This window comes from Marmota monax, unplaced genomic scaffold, assembly GCF_021218885.2.
Source record: "Marmota monax isolate L192 unplaced genomic scaffold, Marmota_monax_Labrador192_F-V1.1 WCK01_AAM20220418_F8-fsc00068, whole genome shotgun sequence".
Taxonomy (NCBI): Eukaryota; Metazoa; Chordata; class Mammalia; order Rodentia; family Sciuridae; genus Marmota; species Marmota monax.
In genome coordinates, this window is record NW_026692352.1 from 6,213,429 (window position 1) to 6,226,999 (window position 13,571).

Here is a 13,571-nt window from a genome sequence, read left to right on the forward strand (position 1 = left end):
GATGGAGCACTGTGGCCTGAAATGGGAAACAACCTAGGGTTTTTAATAGGTAGAGCGGGGAGTCTTGTGGCAACAATGGTGAGTGTGAATAACTTGAATCAAAGCAGATTTCCAATATTATTTCATTTTCATTGTTTGCTATTTCCTTTTGGGTTTTGATTTCTATGTGTAGCCTTCTCTTAGAGATGCCATTTTATCTTTAAAATTTTAAGCAAAGTTATTTTGTTAATTGGGGGAGGTAATTTTAAAAGAACACTTCTTTGTTCTTTTAAGAAAGATGTGTATGTAGTCTCAAAATATGCAAATGTGGTTCTTTAGCATTGTCCCTTTCGTAGTATGAGAAAAAAGTGTAGATGCTTGAGGGTTTAGCACTGGATAGATTTTTTTAAAACAATCGTAGTTTTCTTTTGACCTATGTGGAAGTCAGATGAAGAGGATTCTTGTTGCTTTCTGGAGGTTTTCAAATCCATTTCTGTCAGGTCATGTTGGAAAGGAAAAACACACATAGAAAAGTATAAAGCACACATAGAAAAGTCCCAATTTTGCATAATACTATCCTTCATTATTCTAAGTCCTCTTCTTCCTCTCTTCCTTCTAAAGAAGATTCTTAAAGATTCTTAAAGTCCTTTTACTCACAGAAATATTTTTAGTTTGGTAAGCTCTGTTCTTTACAGAAAGTAGGAAGCATGTTTCCGCAACCTGGGAAAGAACTCACAGTCCCAGCTGTGCCACCAGACCTAGGTATTTTTGGAGCAGAGATAGTCTGAGGTGTGGATGCAATTCTCCCACTTCCATCACTGTGATTTTTACCTATATGACTTTGACCAAGCCATATCCCCTGGACCTCATTTTTCTCCTAAATTAATAGTGTCAGACTCAGTGGTTTCTAAGGTTTCTCCTAGCTCTGATATTATTGGATGATGAATTCATAATTTTAGTTTCTTAGGTAGTGTGACATACAGGTTTTGATAGAAGCACAGTGTTGAATATAAATCAAGGTACTTGGGACAGACTGAGGCAAAAGGACGTGGTTTCTAAATATAGTATTTTAGCTAGTGAGGACATGACTTAGTGGTCAAATGAATATTGTTAGATTTTTGTTTTCATGAGTTTGTTTTGAAAGAATGGCAAACATGGGTTGAGAAACCCCTTTTCTGTCAAGCACTATACAGATCATCAAGTACTCAGATTTTTGTGTATTCTTTGCCCTTACTAGAAAAGTATGAAGTAATTACATGAGTTTTATAAGCTTGGCATATCCCAAGCTGCCAAGTTAAATTATGGCATATTAGTTTTTTAACTTTAAAGTTCTAAGACAGGATGGTATAACTGATATAGTAGTAGTAAGGATGGATTTAAAGTTCTAAGACAGGATGATATAACTGATATAGTAGTAGTAAGGATGGAGGATTTGGCATCAGGCCAACTTATTTACTAGCTGTATTACTTTGGACAGCTTCCTTAATCTCTTTGAGCCTTGTTTTATCTGTAAAATGAATGAAATGGCATTAAAAAAATATCTAGTTTAGTAGTTCTTGGTGAATGAATTATTTTCAAATATAAGGTACTACATTTGATTCTGGACAGAAGAAATATATATAGTTGTAAAAGTAGCCTGTTTTTTTTTTTTTTTTTTTTTTTTTTTTTTTTTTAAAGAGAGAGTGAGAGAGATAGAGGTAGAGAGAGAGAGAATTTTTTAATATTTATTTTTTTAGTATTTGGCAGACACAACATCTTTGTATGTGGTGCTGAGGATCGAACCCGGGCCGCACGCATGCCAGGCGAGCGCGCTACCGCTTGAGCCACATCCCAGCCCAGTAGCCTGTTTTTTATTAGATGATCAAAGAGAACCCAGCAGTCAATTATGGTAACAAGAGTAGAGAATTCACTGAGCAATGGATAGCTGTAGTAACATCCTTACCATAAGAAAGCAGAGCTTAGATAATTAAATATAAGTACAAAAGGATATGAAAAGTATTATTAATAATTGAAGTTGAAGGTGCCCTTAGAGCTCAGGGAATGATCAAGCCATGGTCATCGCAATCATTTTAGCCCTTCTTCTCTAGAGAGCTGGGCTAGTCCAGATTAATGTAAAATCTTTTAGTAGGAGTGTATGTGCAAGTACGTGTGTGTGTGTGTGTGTGTACTTTATAACTTATTTTAGGAATACTGTATACCAAGCAGTTACTTTTTCCTTCCTTCTGGGGAAGTTCAAAACTTTCTGTTGCATTATTCTAAGTTCATCATTTATCCCTTGATAGGTAGGGGCAGAAATCTGGATAATGAGTTTTATAATGTAATTATGCTTTTTAAGAAGCTACATGCTTATGTTTAACTGTGTGACACAAACATGTTTTAGCAATAACTTCCACCTAAATTGCATACATAGGTTAGTGTAGAAACAGTGTGGGTTCCTCTCTCCCCCACTGGGGATCAAACCCAGGGACACTTAACCATTGAGCCACATCTCCATCCCTTTTTTGTATTTTATTTAAAGACAGGAGCTCACTAAGTTGCTTGGGGGTCTCACTAAGTTTTTGACTTTTCACTTTTGCTGTTTAAAATATTTTTATCATGCCAGGCACACGCCTGTAATACCAGTGACTCAGAAGGCTGAGGCAAGAGGATTACAAGTTCAGAGCTTAACCTCAGCAACTTAGTGAGGCCCTAAACAACTCAGCAAGGCCCTGTCTTAAAAAGAACTGGAGATGACTGGAGATATGGCTCAGGGTAGAGCATCCATGGGTTCAATCCCTGGTACCAAAAATAAATAAATAAAATATTTTTTTTCTTTTAGTCCATTCTCAAATATCATAGATTTATTCATGTAACCCTTTCTCACATAAATAAACATATCCTATAAGGAATATACCATGCTGTTTTACTTCACTTCAGAATCAATGTTGCATAATAGCACAACACTATAACTACATTGCTTAGAAAGTTGTTAATGAATAATATATAAAATGATTATATAGTGTTAAACCTCTGAAACTAATTTTCACATTATGTAATAGTTTCAAGCATTAATTCCCCTTTTAAAAATGCTCAGAAAGGAAGTAATAGGTATTTGGATACACTAAGAACTCTTGCTTAAGGTATATGTCTGTAAATGTGATCATTTAATTAGTGAGAAATACTTTTAAATATAGATAGTAGATAAAGTTTCAAGTCTAAAATGTGTTTAGATTTGTATAAAATTTATATAATTAGATAAGTGATTAATATCTTATTTGTCATTTATTTTTATAAATCTCCTTTGAAATTAATTTATTATTATCTCATAGCTACATTTATAAGGTAACATTTATAAGGAATTTATTATTATCTCATAGCTACATTTATAAGGTAAATGGTTGTTTTCTTTTCCTCTGCTTTCGAATTTACAGCAAAAGATGATGGAAGCATTGCTGTTGCCCTTGGTTACACTGCACATTTGGTCTCCATGATTTCCTTTTTCCTACAAGTGCCCCTCAGATATCCTATAATTCATAAGGGGTCTAGATCAACAATCAAAGATAATATCAATGACAAGCTGACTGAAAAGGAGAGAGAGTAAGTGTCTTTTTTTTTTTTTCATGTTTTTAAAATGAAGCCTAGATGAAACATGGGTTATATTAAAAATATAAAATGTGACCTAAATCTGGCAATTTTTATATAAATTTGGTTAAGTGCTCCGTTTCTTTTAGCTTCCAAGATCAGATGAGATCGGACACATGCAGGGTGGTATGGGTGTAGACTCCATTTCTTTTAAATATAATACAGTTATTCATTTAGATTCTAGTGGTTCAAGTCCTATACTTCAAAAAATTGCTGATGTTAGCAAAACTGACTCATTTGCTTTACTTTTGTTGAGGGTCAATCTCTTATACTCTGTAAATATTCACAATACCTGTTGCCTGTCACTCAATAAGTGAAATGATTAAAAGATTTGTCAGAGAGACAAGTAGGAAAAGGATAAAAGGCTTAGCAACACATTGAACATAAGTGAAAAGTAGATCAGTAACTGGAAGATAGGGCAGTAAAAAAATATGAAGAGTGCCTGATTTACAATAATTCAAATGATAATTTTTTGGCTTTACAATGGTGTAAAAAGCAATATTCATGCAGTAGAATCTGTATTTAGAATTTTTAATTCCTAATGTATTCCCAGGCTAGAAATATGCAGTGTGATACTCTCTTGTGTGAGCTGGGCAGCAGCAGTGAGCTGTAGCTGCCAAGCAGCCACAAGATTAAGAGGGTAACAGCTGATATTCTACAGTGTTCTGTATTACTAAGCTGTGATGTTTGGTAGGTGTATTAAATGCATTTTCAATTTGCAGTATTTTTAATTTATGATGGATTTGGTGGAAGATAACATCATTGTAAGTCAAGGAACATCTGTATTCTGACTAAAGCACAAAGAGCAAAAAAGATGGAATATAAAGTGCAAGACATGTAGGACTCAGTAGAAATGTCTAATATATGTGTATTTGTGGTCACAGGGAGGGTGGAAAGAGCACCAGGTAAACACAGTATTTCAAGAGATAATGATTGAGAATATTTCAAATTTAACCAAAGAAATCAGTTTACAAAAATCAGTTTTCATAAAACACTAAATATAAAACATAATAACGATCAAGAAAACATACATAGGAATATTTAAACAGCTGAAAACACAAGACAAAATGAAAATATTAAAAGCAACTAAAAAGAAAAAGACATGCTATTACCAAAAGGTTTATAATAAGACCAATAGCTACATTCTCAGAAGAAATAAGGTACAAAGGTGATACAATGACATCTTAAAGTATTAAAAGAAAATCATTGCCAACTTATAATTCTATACACAGTGTAGACTAAACGATATACTGAAGTGTAGACTAAACGATATACTGACGAAAAACCAGAAAAACGGACATGCAAGAAGGAACAAAGCAACAAAAAGTATAAATACAAGTATATTGAAATTAATTTTGAGTATGAAACAAATTAGTAATGTCTTATTGAATATAAGACACCCATACACAAAGTGTATATAGAATCATTATAATGCATGATTCTAAGACAAAAGATAAGATGGAGTAAAATGGAATTAAAGTACTCTAATATTCTAGCTTTCCTTAGACAGTGGCAAAGATAGTAATTTGTTATACTCTGATAAATCAAGGATGCATGTTGTAATCTCATAACCACTAAAAGAGTTGTTTTGTGCAAGCAAAATTTTGTAAAGGAGATAAATTGATACTTGATTTATTAATGGAAGGCAAGAAAAGAAAAAAAGTGAACATTAAATAAAAAAACATGATTTATGTTTCTGCGATATAAGTGGAAAACAAATAGTAAATTTGCAGGTATAAACCGAAATTTATCATGTAATTACCTTAAATGAAAATGATATTGATATTCTTAAAAATGTTGTCACACTAAATAAAAAAGTAAACTTATCCTGCTTTCAAGAGTATTGAAATATTGAAAAAAATATTGAAAGAAATATTATCCAAATGAGAGCTAATATAATTATACAAATATTAGACAAAGTAAAATTTAAGGAATTTAAATAATGTGGGGCATTTTATGACAGTACAGTCAATTCTAAATATTTATATTTATCTGTCTAAAAATATAACTTGAAATATAGACAAAAATTCACAACTACAAGGAAATCTAATGGTAGAGGACTTTAAATTTTCTTTCATTAACTATTATTAGAAAGAAGCAGGCAAAAATTAATATTTTAAAAATTTGAACAGTACAATTACTAAAGTAGACCTAGCATGTATAAAGAATATTGCAACAGACGGTTTTAGGATACATTTTCCTGGCACACATGGCACATATGCCAAAAATGGTTATTCTGGGTCTCAAAACATTTCAAATAAAAGGAAATTTTAAACTGAATGACAATGAGAATATAGCATGTCAAAGTTGTAAGGTGTAGATCATTTAATTCTCTATCTAAAGCCACATAAGAACAGTCAAAGTAGCGCTTGAAAAGTAAAAGGAAGCAAATAATAAAGATGAAACTGGAAATTAAATGAATAATTGTGCAATGGGGAAAATAGTAAAGGCAAAAGTTCTAGACCCAAAGTCAACTAGATTGATAAGTCCTTTAAGAGAATTAATTTAGAAACCGAAGAGACAAGGCAAAATGACCAGTATGAGAATGAAAAAAAGAACAACACTAGAGAAAATAGACAGGTATTTAAAATTAAAGTAAATGGCTAAATTTCTAGAAAAACACTAAATTTCTAGATTTATGCTGGTGTGTGAATAACTGGAATTTAGAAAACACCACACTAGGCTAAAGGGAAAAGGGATATAGAATAACCTAAGACCTTATTCTCATCACTGGCTGCACATTAAAGTCATCTGGGAAGCTTCTAAAAATGATCTGATCCCCAGATTCCTGGCCTTTCCCCAGAAATTGTGATCCAGTATAGGGATTTTAGGTATTTTTTAAAAACTTCTGAAGTGATTCTACTGTGCAGTTAGGGTTAAGAATTACATTTTATATTGAAAGAATGTTTTGTTCATGGCATAAAGAAATGAAATCTTTAAGCGTTACTTAGGAAAGTGCTAGTTAGAAGGAAAGTGGAGGGATGGAAAGAGGAATGGGTAGGCACCTGTGGAGGAAATGAGTACTAGAGTACTACCGTCCACCCTTGGTATCTATGGATTCTGCATCCAGGAATTCCACCAAAATTAGACTAGAAATAAGCCACGGAGAAATATGTCTGTACTAAATAATACCATATAGCAACTATTTATATAGCAGTAACATTGCATTAGGTATTATAAATAATTTGGAGATTATTTAAAGTATATAGAAGGTTGTGCATATGTTATATGCAAATACAATGCCATTTTATAAAGAGACTTGAAAATCTCAGATTTTGGTATCCACAAAAGGGGGTGGGAGCCAGTCTTCTGAGAGATTAAGGAATAAATCCATATCTGGTCTACCAAGGCTCTCAGCTAAGAAGCACATGTATAGTTTAAATCAGTGCCTTTTTCAGTGTTGTGATTGATTTTGAGCCCAGTGTTCTTTTCAGTTTCAAAAACAAATAAAACTGAGGACCTGAATTTATTGTCTTTCATTTTTTAAAAGTGGAGACAAGATTCACATAACGTAAAATTAAAGATTTTATAAAGTATATAATTTAGTGGCATTTAGTACTTTCACAGTATTGTGCAACCTCTGTCTAATTCTAAGACAATTTTATCACTCCAAAGGAAAACCCTGTATCCATTAAGCAGTTACTCCCTAATCCCTAGCCTTCCATCAGCCCCTGGCAACCACCATTCTGCTTTCTGTCTCTCTGTATTTTCCTATTCTAGATATTTTGTATACATGGAATCATACAATATGTGACCTTTTTGTTTCTGGCTTCTTTCAGTTAGTATTTAATGTTTTCAAGATGCATCCATGATGTAGCCTAATCAGTACTTCATTCATTTTTATAGTCAAATAATCTTCCATTCAGTGTGTATACATTTGTTTATTCATTCATCTCTTGATGGACATTTGGGTTATTTCCACCTTTTGACTATTGTGAATACTATTGCTGTTGCTATGAGTGTTTACATACAGTTGTTTGAGTACCTATTTTCAATTCTTTTGAGTATATGCCTACTAATGAAATTGCTGAGTCATACAGCAATTTTGTATTTAACTTTTTGAGGAATCATTAAACTGTTTTCCTAGCAGTTGTACCATTTTGTATTTCCAGATGTGATGCGGTATCTTTTGTTCTGTTTTTATTTATATTATTGAATAATGATGTTTGTAGCTTTTCACATGCTTACTGGATGTTCAGATATCTTCTTTGGAGAAATCTCTGTTCAAATCTTTTGTCCATTTTTTAATTGGTTTGTCTCTTTTTTGTTGATGAGTGGTTAGGCATCTTTATGTATTCTTAATATTAGGCCCTTATCAGATGTATGATTTGCAAATATTTTCTCCCATTCTCTTGGGTTTTGTTACAGTTTAAGGCCTAAAATGAAGGTATTACATACTGCCTTGATGTCTGGTGAAACTGTGAGGACTTCTGAAAGGCCTTGCATTTCAATTCCCCTGCTAGCTAGGAAATCACTGAAATACACCAATCACATCCTCCTGCTGGAAGCAGGGGTAATCTCTACTTTTGATACTATAAAGCTTGTCTGTCTAGCAATGAAAGAGAATAAAATCATGGCATTTGCAGGTAAATGGATGGAGCTGGAGAATATAATGCTAAGTGAAGTTAGCCAATCCCAAAAAACCAAATGCTGAATGTTTTCTCTGATATAAGGAGGCTGATTCATAGTGGGGTTGGGAAGGGGGTGCATGGGAAGATTAGACGAACTCTAGATAAGGCATAGGGGTAAGAGGGGAACGGAGGGGGCACGGGGGTAGAAATGAGGGTGGAATGAATCGGACATCATTATCCTAAGAACATGTATGAAGACACAAATGGTGTGAATATACTTTGTATACAATCAGAGATATGAAAAATTGTGCTTTATATGTATAATATGAATTGTAATGCATTCTGCTGTCATATATAACAAATTAAAATTTTAAAAGCTGGTCTTAGACAGACCCTATGTCTTAGTCTGATCATGCTGCTCTATCAAAATACTATACACTACATAATTTATAAACAGAATTTATTTCTCCTGGCTGTAGAAGTTGGGAAGTCCCAAGATCAAGGTGGCAACAGGTTCATGGTCCAGTGAGAGCTGCTTTCTCTGCTTCTAAGACCATGCCCTCTTGCTGAATCCTTCAGAGGGGAGGAATATCTTGTCCTCATATAAGAGAGACAGAAGAGATGTAAGGGGACCAAACTCTCTCCATCAAGCTGTTTTATAATGTCTGATTCTTTCATAAGGGCAAAGCCCTTATGACCAAATCATCTCCCAAAAGGCCCCACCTTCCAACACTGTTGTCTTAGAGATTAAGTTTCTGACCTACTCATACCATTGTACCCTGTTGTTCACTCTTCCCAATTAGAGTCCCATGTATGGTATGTGGTGTTCTGTTCCCCAGGCTGGGAGTACATGTCATTCATATTCTGTGACCAATCTCCTTTGTCCCGAGTCAAGTGTTAAGTGTTTAACCAATCCCATAACTCTGGATTATGAATCTCTCTTTCATTAATGGGTTGAAGAGGAAGCAATTAAAATAGATCTTTTATATTCTTTTCTTTGATTCAGAAAAGTTTTTAATTTTGATGAGGTCCAATTTGTCTTTGTTGTTGTTCCTAGTGCTTTTGGTGTAATATCTAAAATCTCCAGCCAAACCCAATGTCATAAAGATCTATCCTTGTTTTCTTATAATAAATAGTTTTAGTTTTTATATTTAGGCCTTTGTTCCATTTTTGAGGTAATTTTTATATTGTTTTTCCCTTGAATGGCCTTGGCACCCTTGTTGAAAATCAATTGGCCATGGATTATTTGTGGTTTTTTATTTCTATTCCATTGGTCCATATGTCATAGTCTTATGCCAATATCATAATAAGCTTTGAAATTGGGAAATATAAGTACTCAAACTTTGTTCTTCTTTTTAATATTGTTTTGGCTATTCAGAGGTCTTTGGATTCCATATGTATTTAAGAACTAACTTTTCCATTCCTGCAAAAATGGCCTTTGGAATTTTGATAAGCATTATATTGAATCCATAGATTTCTTTGAGGAGTATTGCCATCTTATTTTTTAAAAATAACTATTTTTCTATTTTTTGTTTTTATTAGTGCATTAAGTTTGTACATAATAGTGGGGTTTATTTTGACATAATCATAAATGCATATAGCATAGTTAGCTCATTCTCTGCTGTCTGATCATCATGTGAGCTGCTTCCCTCTGCCATACTCTTCTGCCAAGATATTCAGTCTTCCTCGAGCCTCAAGGAAGGGAACCAGCTGGATATGGACTGAGACCTCTGAAACTAATTGTGCTGGTTGGGTCTTTTAATCACAGAGGCAAAAAAGCTGATTAAAATAATGTTTATCATGGATATTGGTCCATAGTTTGCTTTCCTTGATGGGTCTTTATCTGATTTTGGTATCAGGTTGATTCTGGCTCCATGAAATGAATTTGGGAGTGTTCTCTCTCCTGTCTTATGGCATAATTTGAGGAGAATTGGCATTTTCTTTAGAATTCTGGTAGAACTCAGCTGAGACTCCATCTGGTCATGGGCTTTTCTTTGTTGGGAGACTTTTCGTTATTACTTCAATTTTGTTGCTTGATATTGGTCTGTTTAGGTTTTCTGTATCCTCTTGGTTCAGTTTGAGTAGGTCTATAAATTTGTTAGTATTCTCCGGGTTTTCCAATTTATTGGTATATAAATCTTCAAAATCCTCTGGATTTCAGCAATGTCTGCAGTGATATCTCATTTTTCATCTCTAATTTTGTTGATTCTGGGTTTCTCTCTCTCTGTTTTTGTTTCTTTTTTATGTTTTTTTTGTTTGTTTGTTTTGTTGTTGTTTCAGCTACAATTGTAATTGTTTCCTGTCTTCTATTGGTTTTGGAATTAATTTGTTCTTGCTTTTCTAGGGCCTCGAGATATAACATTAGATTGCTTATTGGGAACCTTTTTTTTTAATGTAGTACTGTGAACTTTCCTCTTAGAACTGCCTTCACAGTGTGCCAGATATTTTGATATGTCATATCTCTGTTCTCATTTGTTTCTAAGAATATTTTTATTTCTCACCTGATTTCTTTTATGACTCATTCCTCTTCAAAAATGTATTATTTAATCGACATGTGTTTAAATGGATTCTGTTTTTTGTCTTGTTACTGATATCTAATTTCATTCCATTATGATCTGATAAGATGCAAGGAATTATCTCTTTTTTTTTTTTTTTTTTTTTTTTGTATTTTTGAAGATTTGCTTTGTGTCCGTAAATATGGCCTGTTTTGGAGATAGTTTCAGATACAGCTGAGGAAAAAGTGAATTCAGTTATTGATGGATGAAATACTCTATAGATGTCTGTTAGGTCCATTTAATTAATACTATTTTTTATGTCTGAAGAGTCCTCACTTAGTTTATATTTAGATGACCTACTAGATATTGAAATCACCTAGTAATATTATAGTGGAATCTTTCTGATACTATGTTGAGTAGTGTTTGTTTTATGCAAGTAGGCGCACCAACATTTGGGGCATAAATATTTTTAATTATTATATCTCTTATTGGATAGTCCCCTTTATCAATATGAAGTGACTTTTGTAGATCTGTCTTTTTTTTTTTTTAGTTGTAGATGGACACAATACCTTTATTTTATTTATTCTTATGTGGTGCTGAGGATCAAACCCAGTGCCTTACACATGCTAGCCAAGCACTCTAGCCCTCCTAGTGTCTTCTTATTAATTTGGGTTTGAATTCTGCTCTGTCAGATATAAGAGTAGCTACTTTTGCTTGTTTTCAGACTCCATTTTCCATCCTTTCACCTTCAGCTTATGAATGTCTTTGCCTATGAGTTAAGCCCTTTGTAAGCAACATGTGGTTGTATCCTGTTTTTTTAATCCACTCTGTCAGTCTGTCTTTTAATTGGAGAGTTGAGAACATTCTAGAGAGATGATTATTAATATCTGCCATTGTGGTTTATTTGTGATGCTTTATTCAAATTTGACTCTTCTTAGCTACTCTTCTAGTGAGATTCATTCATTTGCTGACTATGAAGTTTGCTTTGTATTTCATCTGCATGAAATATTTCTGTAAAGTTTTTTCTGTAGGGGCTGGGGTTATGGCGCAGTGGTAGCGCGGTTGCCTAACGTGTGACACACTGGATTCGATTCTCAGCACCACATACAAATAAATAAAAAATAAAGGTCCATCAACAACTAAAAAATATTTTTTTAAAAAAAAGTATTTTATGGGGCTGGGGGTGTAGCTCAAGCGTTAGCACGCTCACCTGCCATGCGTGCGGCCCGGGTTCGATCCTCAGCACTACGTACAAACAAAGATGTTGTGTCCGCCAATAACTAAAAAAATAAATAAATATTAAAAAATTCTCTCTCTCTCCCTCTCTCTCTGCCTCTCTCTCTCTTTTAAAAAAAAAAAGTGTTTTGTGTAATGTTGGCTTAGTGGTCATGAATTCTTTTAGTTTATACTGAGGTTGGAAAGATTTTATTTCACCTTCAGTTTTGAAGAATAGCTCCGCTGTGAAAAGCAATCTTGTTTGGCAATTGTTATCTTTCAGAGCTTGGTATACATTATTCCAAGACCTTTGGGCTTAGTGATTTGTCTTGGTTTACCTCTAAATGTGACCTGCCATTTTTCTCTTGTAGCTTTTAAAAATTCTATCCTTGTTCTGTATATTAGACATTTTAATTACAATGTATCTTGGAGAAGATCTTTTTTGATCTTGTCTATTTGGGGTTCTGAATGCATCCTGTATTTGGATTTCCATTTCATTCTCAGAGCTGGAAAATTTTCTGATATTTCACTGAAAAGGTTATGCATGCCTTTAGTTTGTATCTCATTGTCTTCCTCAATGACAGCACTCCTTAATTTTGATCTCTTAATTTTGTCTCTGATTTCCTGAGTATTCTGTCCTTGGTCTCTTATTGTCTCTACTTTAAGACTGAGTTTTCAAGATTATATGCCCTGTCTTCCAGGCCTGAAAATCTGTCTTCTGCATGATCTAATCTATGAGTGATACTTTCCATTGAATTATTAATTTGGTTTGATTTTTTTTTTCAGGATATCTATTTGGTTCTTTTTCAGAATATCCGTGTCTTTATTGATCTGTCTTTCACCTCCTGTATTTTCTAAAGCTCATTCCTTAGATGTTATTTAGTTCCTTGATCATTCCATCAACTTTTTAAATACTTCGGCATTTTATCTACTTCATTGTTGGGGGGCTGTCGACATTTGGAGACATTTTCTTTCATTGCTTTCTCATGCTTCCTGTATTTCTGTATTGAGACTTTCCAGTCTGTTGAAATGGTTCTATCCCTCACTGTTATCTGGAGGACTCTTTAGTAGGCTGCTTTCACTTTATTATATATTTCAGCCAAGGGGAATGTCTCTGTGTCAAAGGGTGTAGTCATCTTGTTCTCATTGTTTTGATCAATCTCTTTCAGCCCTTGAACAACTATCACCATCTCTAACCAGGAGTGCACATTTGAGCCCCAAGTCACTCTTCTTTGCTTAGACTGCATATCTGTTTGATGATGAGGTCTGAAGTTCTTCAGATCTTTATTGCTGTCATATTAATGAGAAATCTTCCTGTGATTCTTTTTTTTTCCTTTCTCCATTTATGTGGGTCTTCTTTGATTCCTTTTAACAGTGTTTTGTAATTTTTAATGTGCAAGTTTTGTATTGCCTTCGTTAAGTTTATTGCCATATATTTTATCCTATGAATATTATTATAAGTGGAATGATTTTCCTAATGTCTTTCACAGATTGTTTGGATTTTCTGTATATTGGATCATGTTTCTGTTGTCTGTGAATAGAGATAGTTTTATTTCTTCCTTTCCAATTTGGATGCTTTTTATTTTTCTTGCCTAATTGTTCTGGATAGAACTTAAACAGTACAGCATTGAATGGCAGTGGTGAAAGCCGTCATCCTTGTCTTGTTCCTCATTTTAGAGGGAAAGCATTT

General features: G+C 33.7%; 1 protein-coding gene across 3 annotated transcripts in view; it reads left to right on the plus strand.

Annotated features, from left to right (window-relative positions):
* Uvrag (UV radiation resistance associated) overlaps positions 1 to 13,571 on the plus strand; it is a 330,605-nt gene that overhangs the window by 192,190 nt on the left and 124,844 nt on the right. For all 3 annotated transcript variants that reach the window (XM_046442008.2, XM_046442007.2, XM_046442005.2), the window contains exon 12: positions 3,390 to 3,555. In XM_046442008.2, the coding sequence (XP_046297964.1) occupies positions 3,390 to 3,555 (166 nt within the window). The remainder of the gene's footprint in view (positions 1 to 3,389; positions 3,556 to 13,571) is intronic.